This window comes from Bos grunniens, chromosome 16 (assembly GCF_055505025.1).
Source record: "Bos grunniens cultivar Pamir isolate PY7600 chromosome 16, Bosgru_T2T1.0, whole genome shotgun sequence".
NCBI lineage: Eukaryota > Metazoa > Chordata > Mammalia > Artiodactyla > Bovidae > Bos > Bos grunniens.
In genome coordinates, this window is record NC_141180.1 from 38,154,094 (window position 1) to 38,170,575 (window position 16,482).

Consider the following 16,482-nt stretch of genomic DNA (forward strand, 5'->3'; position numbering starts at 1 on the left):
ACCCCAGAAAGCTAGGAAGGACCAGGTGGCCTTCATTGCTGCAGCTCCTACAGTGGGTGCTCCCCAGTGCTTACCAAGAACTGCAGGCCCCACAACCTGCCTGGGGTTTCCTCCCCTTCTGGGGGTCACCAGTATGTCCTTGTGAGTCGGGGTTATGAGGATTCTACACTGTGGTCAGACAGCCAGAGGGGTGAGCGCTGGACCACCAAGCTGCCCCCTGTCCCAACTCATCCCCAAGAAGCGGCCCCTTCCCCCTCCACTCCCTGGGACCACCAGCCCTCCTCCACTGCCATCTCCTCCCCCGAACCCTGGCCCAGCTACCCCGGAACAGCTGCTGCCTGCCGTGGGGACCCACAGGCTGTAATTACTACAGAGCAACTTCCTTCCCCCCGAAGATGAGGAGGAGGAGAAGGACAAGGAGGAGCAGGAGGAGGTGTGGCAGCACCAGGTGGTCAAGGTTTGAAAACCAGTGCGGGGAGGGCAGTGTAAAGGACACGCCTTGGGGGCTGGCGTTGGGGGTGGGGAGCAGGTGTGTGTGTGTGTGTGTAAAAAAGTGGCCGGACTATATTCTAAGAATGCTGGGCCAGGGAGAGGAGGCTGCCCGAGCCGGGGTGGGTGCATCACTAACCTGCCAGGTCTAGGAAGAGGAGTCCAGGCTCAGAGCCTCTGGAGCCCCACCCCATCCCCTGCCCAGGGACTCGAGCCAGGGGCAGCAGCTTTAATGAGGAGATGCTGCTGCGTGACTCAGCCCTCCAAAGGTGCCTCCATTTATTTTATTTTTCCATCATAAAAAAACCCAAGCTGCAACTCAGCCAGATTCCCCGGCCATGGGGGATGGGGGAAGACCGGCCCAGAGAGGACTGACTAACTAGCCCCAGTGCCCTCCTTAGAGGGGAGACTTATGGGTTCGTCTGGGTTGATCCCAAAGGGAAAAAGGGCCTGGGATGGGGTCCCCCAAGGGCTCTTTCAGACCTGCCCTCACTGCCTCTGTCTCCTGTTGGAGGAGAATGGCTACGCCAGGCTTTTGATCCAGAGTAATGCTCTGATATCACATAACTAGTGCTGGGGTTGGTTCAAGGGGCCACTTCGCAACCCACAGCTGCCTCTCTCAAATGCTTTCTTACGAAGAGCAGGTCCACTCAACCCCTCCCCAGGGTGTCCCACTGAACCCTCTCGGGAAAATTAGTTTGGGAGTCAGAGAACCAGAGACCTTAAAGGTCATCTGATGCTTGCATCCCTCCAAATGTCACAGCCAGCCTCTGCTTGAATGGTACCAGGAAACCCTCAACTTCCGAGGCGGCCCAGTCTGTGCTTGGCTCTGACTGCTCCTTCCTGCCAAGATGGCACCGAAGCACCTACACCTTGCAGCAGACTGGCAAAACCGGTGCTCAACCTGACAGTTGGTAGGGACCGGCCCCAACTTAGACTGGTCGAGTGGGTGTATCTGGCCAAGTAAAGGCTCGAGGAAGGAAAACAGAGGACAACCTGCTCTGCCCCAAGCCCAGCATGGAATCTCTTCCTTCAGAAACACCACAAAAACCTTCCCAGTCCCCAGTGTACACTGGGGTGAAAGTGTAACCACAGCCAGCAAGGTTCCTAGAAGCCTCTACTCCTGGCAAGGCCCTGGCCTTCAACCGTGGCTTACAACAGTCCTGAGAGTCTAGGGGTGGTCTGACACTCAGACCCAGCAGGGGCTGGGCTGGGGAAGCTGAAGTCTTTGTTCTCTGGGGTTAGAAGTCTGCAGCCTTTCCTCTCCTTCCTTGAGACTGTGAATCCTCCAAGCACATGACCACTACGCTATTCCACTCCAAGAACTAGGCTACTAAGCCAATCTGTCTCAGCCTCCCTTGACCCCATCACTCCTGGCCTCATCCACAACTGAGCCCATGGCCAGGATACAACGCGGGGGGTTTGTATGCCATGAAAGGGGGTCTGGGTCTAGAGTCCCAGCTGAGCTGATCCCAGGGAAAAAGAAGCAGGCCTGGTTCAGTGAGCACCACTGATCCCTCCCCTGACTCACCTTGACGACACAGCGGCAGCCACAGGGCTCAGTGTGCAGTGCTGGCCCTCGTGGTTCCCGCTGGGGTCCCTGGTCATCTCTTTGAACTTGCTCTCTTGCCCATTTTGCCCTTTACCTGGCAGAGTCCACCTTGGGTCCTCTGATGGACAGCTCCAGTCCTGGAGAGCCCCTCCCCATCTTCTCAGGATCTCCCTAGGGAGCTGGGGGGCACTTACAACTAGATCCTCAAGAATCAAGGGCATAAGTTCCTTCTTAAAGCTTAACCGCTGTTTCAAAATCATTTTCACCCTGGCCTCCAGGTTTTCTCAGGGCCTGGGAATCAGCCTAGTGGGGCCTAATCCTGGGGAGCCTCCCAAGTGCAGCCTGGATTCACCTGTGTCTGAAAGCTTCCTTCTTCCTCCCCTCCCCCTCCTGGCTCCCTCCCCCAGGGAAATCACTCTAAAAGGGCCTAATGGAACTATGTCCTCCTCTCTTCCTCTCTCTCCTCCCTCCCTTTCTTTTTCTTTCCTTTTTTTTTTTTTTTTATTAGCATTTGTGGAATTTATTCCCAAACTCTCCTAATCTTCCGTACACAACCATTTGATTTGCATAACCCAACCCCCTCTCATAAAAACTGGCTGCTAGTTTAATTAAAAAATGTAAATTTGCTGTCATCTCGGGGCCTGGTGAATTAGGACGACATCGGCATTTTTTATTGCTAAAGACGTCCAGATTGATCCAGCCCTTGGCTGAACTATGGTGGAAGAAAAGGGGTCCACATGGTCCCCGAGGGCCTTGAAGTCCTGCTTGAGGTAGCCCCCGGGTGAAGTCATGGTTCTCCCACCACTGAGTTACTTATGGCTGGAGTGCTTCCCTAGACCTGTCCGAGGCTGGAGATGATGTTAACCCACAATCCGATGTTTACTGGGTCCCTCGTGCCAGCAACCCTTTGGGGCCTGTGTTTCCAGCCTTGTACAGTGCTAGCTGCCCGTGATGGCCTCAAAGAAGAGAGCCCCTCACTACACCAGAAACGAGGCACCTGGCCTTGGCTGTGAGCAGAAGTACATTCAAGAAGTCGACAAAAGATGAGATGGTGTGAGCCCAGAGACAGGCTCAGAGGGGATCTCAGAGTTCCCACCTGCTTCCCTTTTTTTGTGAAGAGGGGAAAAAGTGCTTTTCTTCTGAAGCCCTGAGATTAAGTGAAACTTCCAAGTTCAAAGAAAAGGCTGAGATGGTATCACCAGATGACTCCTCCAGGAAACAGTCAGAACTTTGACACCCTGGACCTCCCCTCACTGAGTGGCCAGAGCCCAGGCCTGGGTCCTGCTGAGAGTGCCCTGCTCCAGCTATGGGAGGAACCAGCTGACCTCAGGGGCCCTTTTAACTTCCAGGAAAAGTTCCCAGAGTCTGTCTCTAGAGTGCAGGGACAAGTAAGTGCGACAAGAGATTCTGCCACCCACAAGCCCAGCAGGCCCTCTCTCCAGCTGGGGATACCCTATGGAAGGGCTTTGGAGCATGCCCCAAGAGCAGGCTGATGTAGTGCGGGAGGATGGACGCCAGCTCCAGCTGCCATCGGGGTTGGAAGGAGGAAGATGAAGAGGGCCCAACTTTCAGCTAAGTAATGCCTGAGTCCCCTGTGCCCACCCACAAGCACAGGATCATTTGCCCTGAGTAGCGGGCAGTGCATTATCACCACTGGTCCATCTATAAGGTCTGCTTCTCAGCTGGGATGGGTGGGGGCCCCCTGTTTCTAAAGAAAAGAGGTGGGGCCTGAGAGGGAGTTGATGAGACACTTGATTAGAGGTGGGGGCGGGCTGCTTCTCCCTCGGAGGGAAGAGCAGGGAGGGGCAGGGTGGCAGCCCTGGCCTCAGACACCTTAACCACTTTGCCCAGCAGGGGGTGTCGCACCCTTCCTGGGCACGGAGGTCGTGTGGACCTCCACATGGGATTCACCAAGATCACACCTGGCGGAACACAGTCTTAATACTCCCTCCCCCACAAACACATCTCCCTCCTTCCCAACGCTGGCCACCAGGTCCTGTCACTGGGCCCCCCAGTGCTGCCTCCTGCCCTCTCTGCCCACTCCCTTTTGACTTCAAAAGGTCAAATGTTGTCCCAAGGGGCAATGCCATGGACTTGGGCCATTATAAACAACAACTCAGACCCAAACCACCTTCCATAAATGAAACAGAAGGGTTCAGAGATCAATCTCCAGGAATTATCAACCTGTTTAGCACAGATTTAAAAACATTTAGGAAGAAGACAGTGTCTAGGATGACGGTCCTGGTCAAAATTCCATTTCAATACAGAGGGCTAATGCGAAGTCTTGAGGAATTTAAAGTAAACCATCATTCTAGACTCAGATGGGAAAAGAAGTGTTGATACAATTAAATTAAAACCAATAAAACACCAAAATCTCAGGATAAACTCTACTCCAGGCCAGCACTATGCTATCTGAACCCTAAACTAGGTGCCATACTAGGCACCCCAAAACCCAGACGTCCAAATTGAGTAGTTGGTCTGGTCTACCCTCTCCCAGGGTGGGGGCTAAGGGGGATGGGAGCAAGTCCTGGGCCCCTCACTTTGAACTGATAACAGCCGCCTCATCCCACGGGTTCTCAGGTGAAAAACACTCATTAGCCATAATAAGCAGCTTGTTCATCCGACAAGGCCTTGTCCCAAATAAATTAAATTCCTTTACCTTGAGACAGTCGCCCCGAAACCAGACTAACCACCTTTCCCAACAGGACGCTGCTTTCAAAAACTAAACCAACCCCCCCCCCCCACTAAAAAAATAAAAACACACACCCCACAGCCAGACGCATAGAGATCTTTCCTGGGGAAAAAAAGGTACAGAAAAAACACGCAGCCATTCAAAAAACACGGAGAACAAAAAAGAAAAAAGAAAAAAACAAAAACCCCACAAAAAACCCCTAAATCCTCTTTCTGGGTGCCCCCCAGCTCCCGCTCCTCTCTGTTCTTTCATAATGACGAGCATCAAATTAGTCACAGTCACTAAGCAAGTAACAAATAATAACAATAATATCATCAGAAGCCTCGCAATCCAGAAACCAGGGCGAGAAGCGCAGCCGGCACCAGACCCTCTCCAGGCCAGCCCCCACCCCCTGCTCAGCTGCTACCTCATTGGGCTAAAAATAATAACTTCCGTAAAAGAACCGAAAGAAAAGTGAAAGAGCCACCCCCTGGTTCCCACCGGCCGGTACCTGTACCAAGATCCATTCTCTCTTTGGTCCCAAACTCTGCGAGGATCGCCAAAAAAAGAAGAGGAAAGAAAAGAAATTTGTTTAGTCTCTCGCAGTGCCCCCCACTTCCCACCCCAGCCTCCCCCCTCGGCTCCCCGCACCCTCCCCCCATCGAGGGGCGGTCAAGTCCCCGGGACGAGGGGAGCGATGAGAACGGGGACCCGGAGGCAGAGCGAAAGTTTCTCCCTCCCGCCCCGCTGGCTCTCGCGCTCCGGCATTGCACACTCAAAGCAGCTCCTCGCCGCTCTCGACTTTATTAAACTAAAAGAGAAACTATTTATAGACACGGCTCGGGTCCGGGGTCCCGGCCGGCCTGCGAAACCGAGGGGCGCCCCCGCCCGCGCCCGGCCCGGCTAGGCACCCGCCGCCCCCGCCCCGCCCAGCCGCGCCGCGCCGCGCCGCGCCCCCAGCCCAGCACCCGGGTCGGAGCCCCGCGGCGGCGCCCCCTGCCCTCCCCCGCCCCACTCGCGTACTCACCATAGTCGGAGAGTCGAAAGCCGAATTCACTTAAATAATCAACTTTCATAATACTTAATTAATGCCTAATTGCAACTGATTACTCCCCGAATAACAAGTTGTTTTAAAGCCCTGATGTCATTGCTCCTGACGGTAACACTCAGGGTAACAGTTTGGCAGGAGGGAGCGGGCGGGCGGGAGCGGCCGGGGGCGCTGCCAGGCGCCGAGGTGATTGGCAGGGCGGCCGCGGCACCGCCTCCTCCAGACCGGGCCCGCGCCGCCCCGGCAGGTGAAAGAGCAGAGCTCGGCGCGCCCGCGCCCGCGCGCCCGCGCGCGCCCGCCCGCCGGGATGCTGGAGTGAATGGGCTCGCGCTCGCCCGCCCCGCGCCCGCTCCCTCACGCGCGCCTCCGTCTGGTCCCCTCTCCCGCTCCCCGCGCGCTCTGCTCACACGCGCGCCCCCGCCCGGCGCCCGCTCGCGAGCGCGAGCGCGCGCGACTTCATCGCACCGGCCCGGGCGGCCAGCCTTATTGGCTCAGCGATTGCCCAAACCTTAGACTTCGGAGGGAGGAGGGAGGCGGGGACTCGGCGGCCGGGGACGGGCGGGAGCAGGGAGGCGGGCGGGGGCTCGGCGGTCCGAGAGGAGCCGGCGGCCCGCTCTCGCGCCCCCGCGCCAACTCTGGCCGGACTCCGGCGGGCGCGCGCTCGCAAGCTCCCCTCTGCGCTCCGGCCCCGCGAGCGCGACTCGATGGCGGCCGCGCGCGGACTCACTCCCCGGCGCCGGCCGGCCAAGGGCTCGTGGCGCGCGCGGCCGAGCAAACTTTTGGGCGCGGGTGGGCGCAGGTGTGAGCGCCGCGGGGTCGCGCCTACTGAGCCTTACTCCACGGCTCCCCCCTCGCGCGCCCCTCGGGTTTCGGGTGCGGGGGTACCAGGGGCTTTCTTTCCTCCCCCATCCCTGTTGTTGGTGGTGTTTTTTAGTTGTGAGGAGAAAAGACTCGGGGGCGGTGGGCATGGGTGTCCCGCGGAACACGCGCGGCGGCTCGCGGTGTTTCGCACACCGTGGCCCCCCGCAGGCTTCACGAGTGCAGGGACCCCCGGGGTTCCGCCACTTCGGTTTGGCCTTGCCTTTAAATGCACCCTGGCACCCCACCCCACCCCGATCCCTGGTCTACCCAGGTCCCCTCCGCGTCTCTACTTTCGGGACCTTCCTACTCCTCTTGCTGCCCGGAAGTTCAGCCCCCAGCCCCGCAGCCGGGGCAGCATCTCTTCTCTCACCCCACCTTGGCTATGAGTCCTAGGAGCGCCCCCACCACGGATCCGCGCTGTCACTTGGATTTCCAACCCGCCCTCTTGCCTCCGCCACACCCCATCAGGGCCCGGCAGACAGGGCCCAGACAACCCTCCGCCGAGTCCTGCCGCCTGCCCCCTCGGACATCGCCACATTTCCTAACTGCCAGTTCATCGCTGGACCAGGCAACTTGTTCTCTCCTTTCCCTCTTTTCACCCTCTGAGAAAGTACTTTGGTGGGTCCTTCTGTTCCCAGAAGTCCCCGCTGTAGCCAGATATGTTGAGATTCCTTCAAATTTAGTCACCTAGATTACCCACGGGGGTGGGGGTTGGGGGGTGGGGGGGGGCGCGGTTGCCGAGGAAGGAAGCAGGCAGGTGAGCAGGAAGCTGGCGGTTTTGCAGGTGAAACACCTGGACTTCACTGTCCCCAGCTCTCCCTCGGGCCCTCCTGCACCCAGCCTGCTGCCTTCTTTCCCAATCCTGTTTCAGGGGAGGCCACACTTCAATGAGGGGCTCAGAACCCAGGCTTTCTGCTCTCTGTTCTTTGGGCAAAGTTCAGCAAAATGGCGCTGGATTATTTTTGCAATATTTCTATTTTGCAAAGGGAGAGGCCCAGGGAGGCCTTGGGGCAAAGAAGTCAGGGAGTTTAACAATCTACTGTTTCTCCCACTTTTCCCTTATTTTTGTTCTTCTTCTTCTTTTTTTTTTTTTAATTGCGCTTTAGTGGCCTCACAGTCCTCAAGTGGCCAAAAGGCCTCACCTTTACCCTTCAGGTCTGCCCCATCATTACAGAGGATGAATAGCTGGAGAGGCCCAAGAACTCTAAGTGTACCCCAGCCCTAAAATCTTGAATAAGTGATCCGAGCTCCTTAAACAAACCAAGCCCAGTGTTTCCTAGATGTTGCTGGCACAGGGCAATCAAGCAGTGAGGCCACGAGCTTCCGCTCCCCACACAGGATCTCAGAGAGGGCACTGCGGCTTCCAGGACTGCTCTGGGGTACACACATGCTTCTGGGTACTCTCACCCCTGACTCCCCAAAGCAAGGCTTACAGCTTTGGGTTGTAACAGCAGGCAGTACAACCCAAATCCCAATCTGAGTGTCTGCTTCCCGATGTGGGCAACTGGGATGTAGACAGAAGCCTGAAGACATAGGTGTGAAAGGGGAATTTCTGGGTGCATTTGAAATATGCACCTATGGTGAGCTCCCTGCATATATACCCACATGGCCTATGGGCTGCCTATGAATGTCCTTCTGGGCTTCTGAGGATGGTGATCAGGGCCTGGAAGGCCTGCCTCCCAGCTACCCACCACAGGGCCCACAGGATTGGCTGCACAATAACTTGGTACCTCTGGTGGACCAAGGCTGGAGAGGAATGGCTGAAGGGTAGAACCGAGAGAGCTGGAAGGAAGGGGGAGCAGGCAAGGTGGGCTAGAGGGGCCCCCTCAAGCACAGCCAGTAGTAGAGGGAGGCAGGAATGGCCCAGAGACCCTCAGCTCTGCCAAGATGATGGCCACCATCAGCCACTGCTGGCATAAGAAGCGCTGCCCAAGAGTGAGGGGCCTTCCTTCCTGAGACACACAGAAAATGAGGCCATCCTGGCATGTTATGATCTGAGACCTGAGAAGGCTGAGGCTTTGAGGTCATGGATGTGAGTCACAGGCCATGTCACGGCGGGGTCCCCCGATCTCTTTCCCTTTATGTGAAGGCGAGAGGCCCAAGACTCTGGCACCTCTGAGCCTGTGGCCCATTTTGCCTTGAGAACCCTGATGTGGTAACATTCCTGTAACCCTGAGGCCAGGCCACAGTTTCTGTGCCCAGGGCCCCGGGGATGGAAAGCCCAAAGCCACAGCTCCTCCTGGTCTCAAGGCCCTGGGCCGGGAGCCACCAGCTCCTCCTCATGTTCCCCACCCCTGAGGGAAAATGAGGAGCCCTACACAGCCATGCCACCCATCAGGCCCCTCGCAGGGGTCTCGGGAAACCTGTCAGCTCTTCCCGGGCAGGTTCCCTCGACGGCTCCCAGTGCCCTCGCATCCCCGGTTTGCCCACTCGTTTTCTCTCCCTCCCGGGCCCAGGGCCTTCTCACTCAGCAACCTGTTTACACACCAGGTATCTCATGCTTTATCTGCTCTCACTTTGAATTCGTAACTTTCACATAAACTTGAACAAAGCTCCTTTTGTTCCTGCACCCCACCCCAGGATCCCAATAAACTGGTTCCCTCTGAGGCGACTGGGCCAGGGCACTGGAGCCTTGGCCAGACGACTTTGTGTGCCTGTGAGCCAGCATGTTCGCACCTGCGAGGGAGCCCGTGTGCCCGCGTGTGAGTGCCCTCCCCGGGCGGACAGCGGAAGAGTGTCAGAAAGCCCTAAGTCAGCAAAGTGTGGACGGGACGGATGGTGGGGACGGAGGGAAGAGCCCCGTCTCCTGGCACAGGGGACAGGGCTAGCCTGAGGCTGGGTGAGAGAGGTCCTGGGCCCTGGATGGTTTTGGTGTCCGGGTTGAGGGAAGACGGGATGAAGAGGAAACAAAGGGCAGGGAGGCCTAGCAGAGCCAGGGGCTGAGGCCGGGCTCAAGCTAAATGTAAGGCAGATACAAGGAACGCATTATGGCGGTTTAGGGGCTGGCAGAGCCGCCGCACGCTCGGCCCCGTAATCCTGTTAGCCAGCAATCTCCATTCCGAAAGAGCTTCATTTCTTTGTGAATATTTGTAAACTAGATATCTAATGGAAAATTATAGGAAAATTATAGTGAAATTCATGACGGAGAAATCCGATTATCCCTAATTCAATTATGCCATCTTAGCCCACACAGCACATTTCCCATTTTTTTCCCATAAATACCGATGCCAGGGGTCCCGGTAATCAAATAAAATTGAAAATCATCTTCCCATTAAATTCAATTAGCCGCAATTTCTAAAGCCTATCAGAGATTTTAATTACTAAATTATAAAATTCTCCAATGCTAAATTGAAACCAAAAAAATTGCACATCCTTATATTTCAGAGAAAAAAAAAAGGGGGCCAGCAAAATCCCTGGAAGATGCCCTCCTCTCTGTGCCCAGCTCCAGAGCAGGTTCCCTACCTGGAGGGACCGCACGCACTGATGCCTGCTTGCCCGGTTGGGGACGAAGCTAGGGCGGCAAGGGAGAGGGCCCTGTCAGGGAAGGGGCTGAGGCACACTGATTCAGCAAAGGGGCAAAGCACACCTCCACCCCCGAGCATCAGGGCCGGGGCAGGCCCTGGAGAGGACCCGCCTCCTCACTCGCTGTCCTGGCTTCTCAGATGCCCTCAACTTTGTCCCCTACCGAGAACGAGGTCTATAAGTGCCACCTCCTTGGCCCACGGACATGGCTTGGGCCCAGGTCACAGCTCGGCCTCAGGGCTCTGCATGGTTCTGGGGCAGCAGACCAGAGGCAGCCAGCTTCTGACCCAGGTGCTGGCTCTCCAGGCACCAGGCCGGGTCCCCAAATGGCCTGGGCTGGGTCAGAGGTGAGAGGAGGACAGGGCCTGATGCCCAGGGTGGCCAGACATCATGGGATGGTCCTGTGGCCCCCAGCCTTCTCCAGAGCATTCCCAGGAGCCATGGCCCTGGCAGTGTACCAGCCTTCTGGGAGAAGAGCCGGGGATGGACGTGGCCCAAATCTGGCCTCTCCCTGCACTTCCAGCTCATTCCCTGTTCTTCCCCTCTTCTGGGAAGCCAACCGGCTTAACTGGACAGAAGGACTACCCTTGCCCCACGGGAAAGCTCACTCTTTCACCCCCATTTCCTTTTAGGGAAGTGCTGGCCGTAACCCCAATAGTAGGCCCTCCTCTCTCACCCCCCGCCATCCCAGGCCACTTACCCCACTCTCTAAGGCTGCTCCTGGAGTCAGAAGAGCCTGGGGAGGTGGCACCGGTGGTAGCATAAAGTGATCATAGATCTCCAACCCAAGGTGGGTGGCTGGGTGGGCAGCTGCTGGGCCCGGCAGTTTCAGGGGCGGGCAGTAGCCGAGTTGCTGGCAGCCCAGCTCCCGGGAGCAGGGAGCAGGTTTAATTTGCCAGGCAGTCAGGAGTGCCAGCAGGGGAGGCACCCGCAAACAAAACAAAAACAAAAAAGTTAATTATCTTTGGCTTTTTCTTAATAAATATCCAAACTGGCCCGGCCGGATCTTCCGCTTTGGAGGGAGAGGGAAGAAGAAGGAAAAAAACCCTAAACCAAATTCAACAGACTCATTCTCTCCCTTCCCCTTTGTCTCTCATCCTTGTATGTATCTCTTATCAGAACAGTAACAGTTTCACATTAATTTCCTAATTTCTCAAGTGCAAAAGTATGGTCACAGAAGGTTGTTTTGTTTTGTTTTAGGGTGGGAAAGTGGGTGTGTGGAGAAGAAAGAGGCAGGTGGGAGGGGAAAAAGCGAAAGAGAAACCAGGGAGAAGTAAAAGAGAATGAGAAAGAGACAGAAGGAGAGAAGAGAAGACAGAGAAAGTACGATGCAGAGAGCTGAGTTTGCTACCTCGCCCCCGGGGGCACGGCCCAGCCTGTGGCCCCAACCTGGGCAGGGACCTGTTCTGGAATGTAGTGTTGGCATTTTATTTCAGTTACAATTATCAGCTACAGGAGATAATGGGTATTCTTCATTTTAAAGCTCCAAACCACCCAGGTCTCACTGGCCACTTTGGCTCCCTTGTTGCTGTCAGTCCCTGTGCCAACCCCTCCCCTCCAGGAGCTTGGCTGAGGGAGAAGGGGGCGGAGATTGGCTGTCCTTCTAGGGGGTGTGAATTTTTCTACGTGGAATTGCAAGTGTACCTGGGGAGAGAAATGCGTGTTGCCGCCTGGGCTTACGTGTTTGGATGGTGCTCATACACGCCTGAGCCCATGCTGTTAGAAACATCTGGTAGGGCACCTGCATGTGCTGGGGCGGCCAGGACATCAGGCAGTCCCTCATGGAATACAGGCACCAGAGTTCCACTACTTGGGTTCAAATCCCAGTTCCATCTCTCACCAGCTGTGTAACCTCACTCAAATCACTGACCCTCTCTGAGCCTCCATTTTCTCAGCATCAAAGTGAATAATAATTAGTGATTGCCTAGGGCTGAGGGTCGGGGAGAATGGAGAGTGACTGCTAATGAGCACCGGCTTTTTTTTTTCTGGGGTGATGGAAATAGTCTAAAATTAGATCCTGGTGATGGTGGCACAACCTTGTGGGTATACTAAAAACCACTGAACTGTGCACTTGGCATGTGAATTACACCTCAATAAAGCGATTATAAAAAGTGGGGACAAAAAGGGGGAATGCTAATAGCACTTACGGCATTGAGTTGTCATAAGGGCATATCCAGCACACAGCCTGGCACAGAGGACGTGCTCAATAAGGACCGGTGATTAGTCAATTCGTGTGGATCGGGGGAGGATGAGTTGGCGTCCTGGGCCTGGGCTGGTCTCCATAAGCGCGTACTGCTGGGCCTTGCAAATGTCTACCTGGGGCCCGGGGGCCCCGCCAGCAGGTTGTCAAGCCTCTGAGCTGCCCCCCACCCACCCCTGCTCAATACTTGGTTGGGGTTCCTGGGCGTCTGCTCCCTGGCAGGCATGGGAGAGTGTGCGGCCCTCCTCCTGCCTCCCCGCCCGGGTCTCTGGAGAGGAGGCTACCCACCGCAGCGGGCAGACTCTGCGCTCACTCTCCCCGTCTCACAGAGCACTCATATTTTCCATGTGCAGCAGACCGTGAATTCACCTTCATACTAGTTACAGGGTTATTTAGCCTCTCCTGACACTGACAATCACCAAACTTTAATTCGCTGCTTGGCTTCTCCCTGCCGTGCCCTCTGCCCACCCCCCAAATCCCTGGGAGAGGATGGGAAGAACCTAGTCCAGCCTCCTCTAGCAAAGCCTGCCCTTTGGAGTGATGGAGCGATGGGAGGTTGGGGGCAGGGATGGTGAGAAGGGGAAGATGATGGACAGAGGGCGGAGGGAGAGAGCAGTACCACCAGGGCTAAGGGGAGTTTGCATCCTACTCCTCGGGCCTGACACTAATGTATTCAACCTCGTGTCCATCCTGTTATGAATGAAGACTCAGCTGACCGGGCTTCGGGTCTGAGGGCTGGCAGCCCTGGCCAGGACCAACGGGGCCAGAACTCACTGAGATCCCAGAACCAGGTGGCTGGCACGGGCTGTCCTCTGCCTGATGCTGGATGAGCAGGTGCCCATCTGAGAACCCACCAGAGGGAGCCCATTCTTACCAACCTGAGAAGCCAGCTCTCATTTCTCCGGCCTCTCCCAGTGCCAGTCTCCTGCCCGGCCAAGCCCCCTGGCCCTGCAAAGGCTTCTCCCTGGTTTGGAGCCCTGTTGCCTCTTTCACGTCTGTGTTCCTTTGATGAAGGCAGGTGCATGGGTGCGTGCTGAGTTGCTCAGTCATGTCCGACTCTTTGTGGACTGTACCCCACCAGGCTCCTCTGTCCATGGGATTTTCCAGGCAAGAATACTGGAGCCGGTTGCCATGCCCTCCTCCAGGGGATCTTCTAGACCCAGGGATCAAACCTGCGTCTCTTACATGTCCTGCATTGGCAGGCAGGTTCTTTACCCCTAGTGTCACCTGGCAAGCAGTTCTGCTCAAAGCTGCTGACAAACATCAGATGGGAAACAGAGACTGAGACATCACCCACCAAGGATCCAGATCATACAATCCTGGGACCATGGAGAAGACAGGGCCCCGCTGTGTCCACAAGTCCACTTCTTCACCCACTGGGAGAGGCCACTGCTACCTGGAGCACCCAGGCCAGCCCCAGCACTGTCTGTCTCTCCTCCCTTGCCTTTAGCAGATCCCCTTCTTTGTGTCTCCCCTGTGCTACCATACCTTTCCAGGAGTGGGCCTGGCTTCCAGAAGTTCCAAAGAGGCCTCTGCTTAGCTCAGGGGCCAGGCAAGCCCAGAAACCTCAGACTCTTCCTCTTAGCTCCCCTTGATCTCCTGGAGTGGTCACCGTCACCTTCCCCCAAACCTCCCAGGCAATCGAGGTTTCCTCTGAGGACCATTTGGTGGAATCATCATATGCACGCACACTCAGTCATGTAGTCATGCCTGGCTCTTTGCAACCCCATTAACTATAGCCCTCCAGTCTCCTCTGTCCATGGATTGTCCAGGCAAGAATATTGGAGTGGGGTGCCATTTCCTCCTCCAGGGGATCTTCCTGACCCAGGAATCAAACCCATGTCTCTTGCACTGGCAGGCAGATTCTTTAACACCAAGCCACCAGGGAAGCCCAGGAACTCTCTTATTTGCCAAATCCAAGCTGGCTCCATCAGTCATTCATTAGGCAGAGAGTCTAGAAGCAGCGAGGACTCACCAGAAAAAGACCCGGACTGGGGGGCTTGGAAGAGCAGAGGCGGGGCAAGGGCAGAGCCACAAGAGGAGAGGCAGGGAAATCTATCAGTGGGTCCCAGCTCTTGCCTGCTGCTTCCTAGCCCCCTTCTGCTGCCCCACCCTTGCTGGCAGGGGAAGTGGCCATGGTGGCCTGGGCAAGAGAGATGTCAACGGGAGCGATGGCAGAGATGGGAGAAGGGGCTTGTTGACTACAAACTGTCCATTATGGCTCAGATTATAAGCATATTGCGCAGGGCTCTCTGCACGCTGCCGAGGAAATCCAATACGCTGAAAGGTTAATGCAATCAATTAGGGTGACAAGGAAGTAAAGTAAAGCCTTCGGAGTAGATGAAAAGGAGAGAGAGGGAGAAAGAGAGAGCGCCATGGAGTTGGGGGTGGCAGCACGGGTGGTGGGGAGGTGAGGAGGAAGAGAAACTAATGGGATATAGAGAGAAGGCTTGGAGGGGAACACAAGCCTACAAAAGGCCGGGAGCCCTCAACGACAGGACGGAAAGAGAGAGGGCAGCAAGAGCAGCAGGAAAGGGCAGTTAGTGATCTGTGCGGGGACCCAGTTCCAGCTCAGACCTCTGACAGCTGCACAGCTTCAATTTCCTCCCCTCTCCCTCTCCCTGCCAACCTTTCCTCTGGAGCTTGGAGCCCGGATCCCAGATTAGCTCAGTAGTGATGTGCAGCCTTGGTCCCTGCCCCTGGACAGAGCAAGTGCCCACATAACATCCAGGGCCTGCTCCCTAGAACTGCAGCCTGGTTCCCACCTTTCCCAGAATGAAGCCCAACTCAGCCTCCTTTGCCCTCAGCAGCCCCCAGGATCACAGCTTTCCCCCTGTATCCTAGCTCTTGTTTGCAACAAGCCTGAAGACCAGAGAGCATGGCAATCCCTTTCACAGATGAAAAAACTGGTGCTCTAGAGGTGATGCAATTTCCCAGGGCCCTGCAGCAGACAGGCAGGACGTGGGACTGACCTGAGAACTCAGGGATGCCCAGTCCACCCCCTGGAGAGGGACATCTTGCACAGCACTCGCTCAAGTGAGGAGCCTCAGCTTCTCCAAGATGAGGGACTCAGAGGTCCTGGGGCAGGAGAGGGGCTCTGCATGGAACCTGCTGAGGGCTGACTGCTGCCTCCTAAATGCCCAGGGGAAGACCCCCACTCTGGCAGGTATAAAGGAACAAAGGAGGGAGGGAACAAAGGAGGTAGGTGTTGCTTACCTGTCAGACACCTTCAGTCCCATCCACTCACATGCTTGAGATGGTTAGAAAGCATACTGACTCAATGGACATGAATCTGAGCAAACTCCAGGAGACAGTGAAGGACAGGGGAGCCTGGTGGCCTATAGTCCTTGGGGTCTCAAAGAGTTGGACATGACCAAGCAACTGAACCGCAACAACTACCTGCTTACCTTGCAGAAGAGGAAACTGGACCTGAGAACTTCTAGAGGCTACAGGATGGAGATACAAGGCTCCTGGGATGCTGAGAGCAAGAGCTCTGAGGAAACTGTCAAGGAGAAGACAATCGGGACTTCTCGGGAGGTGGGACTCAAGAGGAGATGAGGTCCTACAAAGACGAGAGAGAGAAAGGGGGGCCCCAAAGGGACCAGGACTGCAAGCAGTCCCATAAGCTCAGGGATGGGGCTCCCTGACAACTGCCCAGGCGCCTCAGAGCAAGACATGAGCACAGAGCAGGATAGCAGTTGCACAACCCTGTGAATGTACTTAATGCTAGGGAACAGCACACTTAAAAATGGTTACAATGGTAAACTTCATGGTATGTCTATTTGACTAATTGAAAAAAGAGAGAGAGCAGCAGACAGGAGCCAGAAACTCCAGAGTGAGAGATAATAAACTTTTCCTGTAAAGGGCCAGAGAGTAAATACTGTAAAATTTTCAGGCCAAACATGCTTTGCTGTAGCTACTCAGCTCTGCCATCTTAGAGTGAAAGCAGCCATAACTGATACGCAAATAAGTGGGTGTGGCTATGTTCCAATAAAACTTTATTTACAAAAACAGGCAGGGGGCCAAAGTTAACCCTCTGGCCATATTTTGCCAAGCCATGCTCCAGAGAATGGAAGCACCTGGAGCTGACTTTCAGGACAGAAATAGCCAATCTGAACCTTGCCAAGAAGTACAAAGAA

At 55.7% G+C, this 16,482-nt stretch overlaps 1 protein-coding gene across 5 annotated transcripts in view; it reads right to left on the reverse strand.

Moving 5' to 3' along the window:
* CASZ1 (castor zinc finger 1) overlaps positions 1-16,482 on the reverse strand; it is a 153,053-nt gene that overhangs the window by 48,829 nt on the left and 87,742 nt on the right. For 2 of the 5 annotated variants that reach the window (XM_086344416.1, XM_086344422.1), the window contains exons 1-2: positions 5,740-5,930; positions 5,224-5,259 (exon numbers count right to left, since the gene is read on the reverse strand). The exons of 1 other annotated variant lie outside the window; for it this stretch is intronic. In XM_086344416.1, coding sequence (XP_086200542.1) covers positions 5,224-5,259; positions 5,740-5,788 — 85 coding nt within the window. In that variant the 5' untranslated portion in view covers positions 5,789-5,930. Of the gene's footprint in view, positions 1-5,223; positions 5,260-5,739; positions 5,931-10,843; positions 10,970-16,482 lie in introns of those variants that run through there. 2 more of the 5 variants (XM_086344418.1, XM_086344417.1) reach the window with 2 other exon arrangements.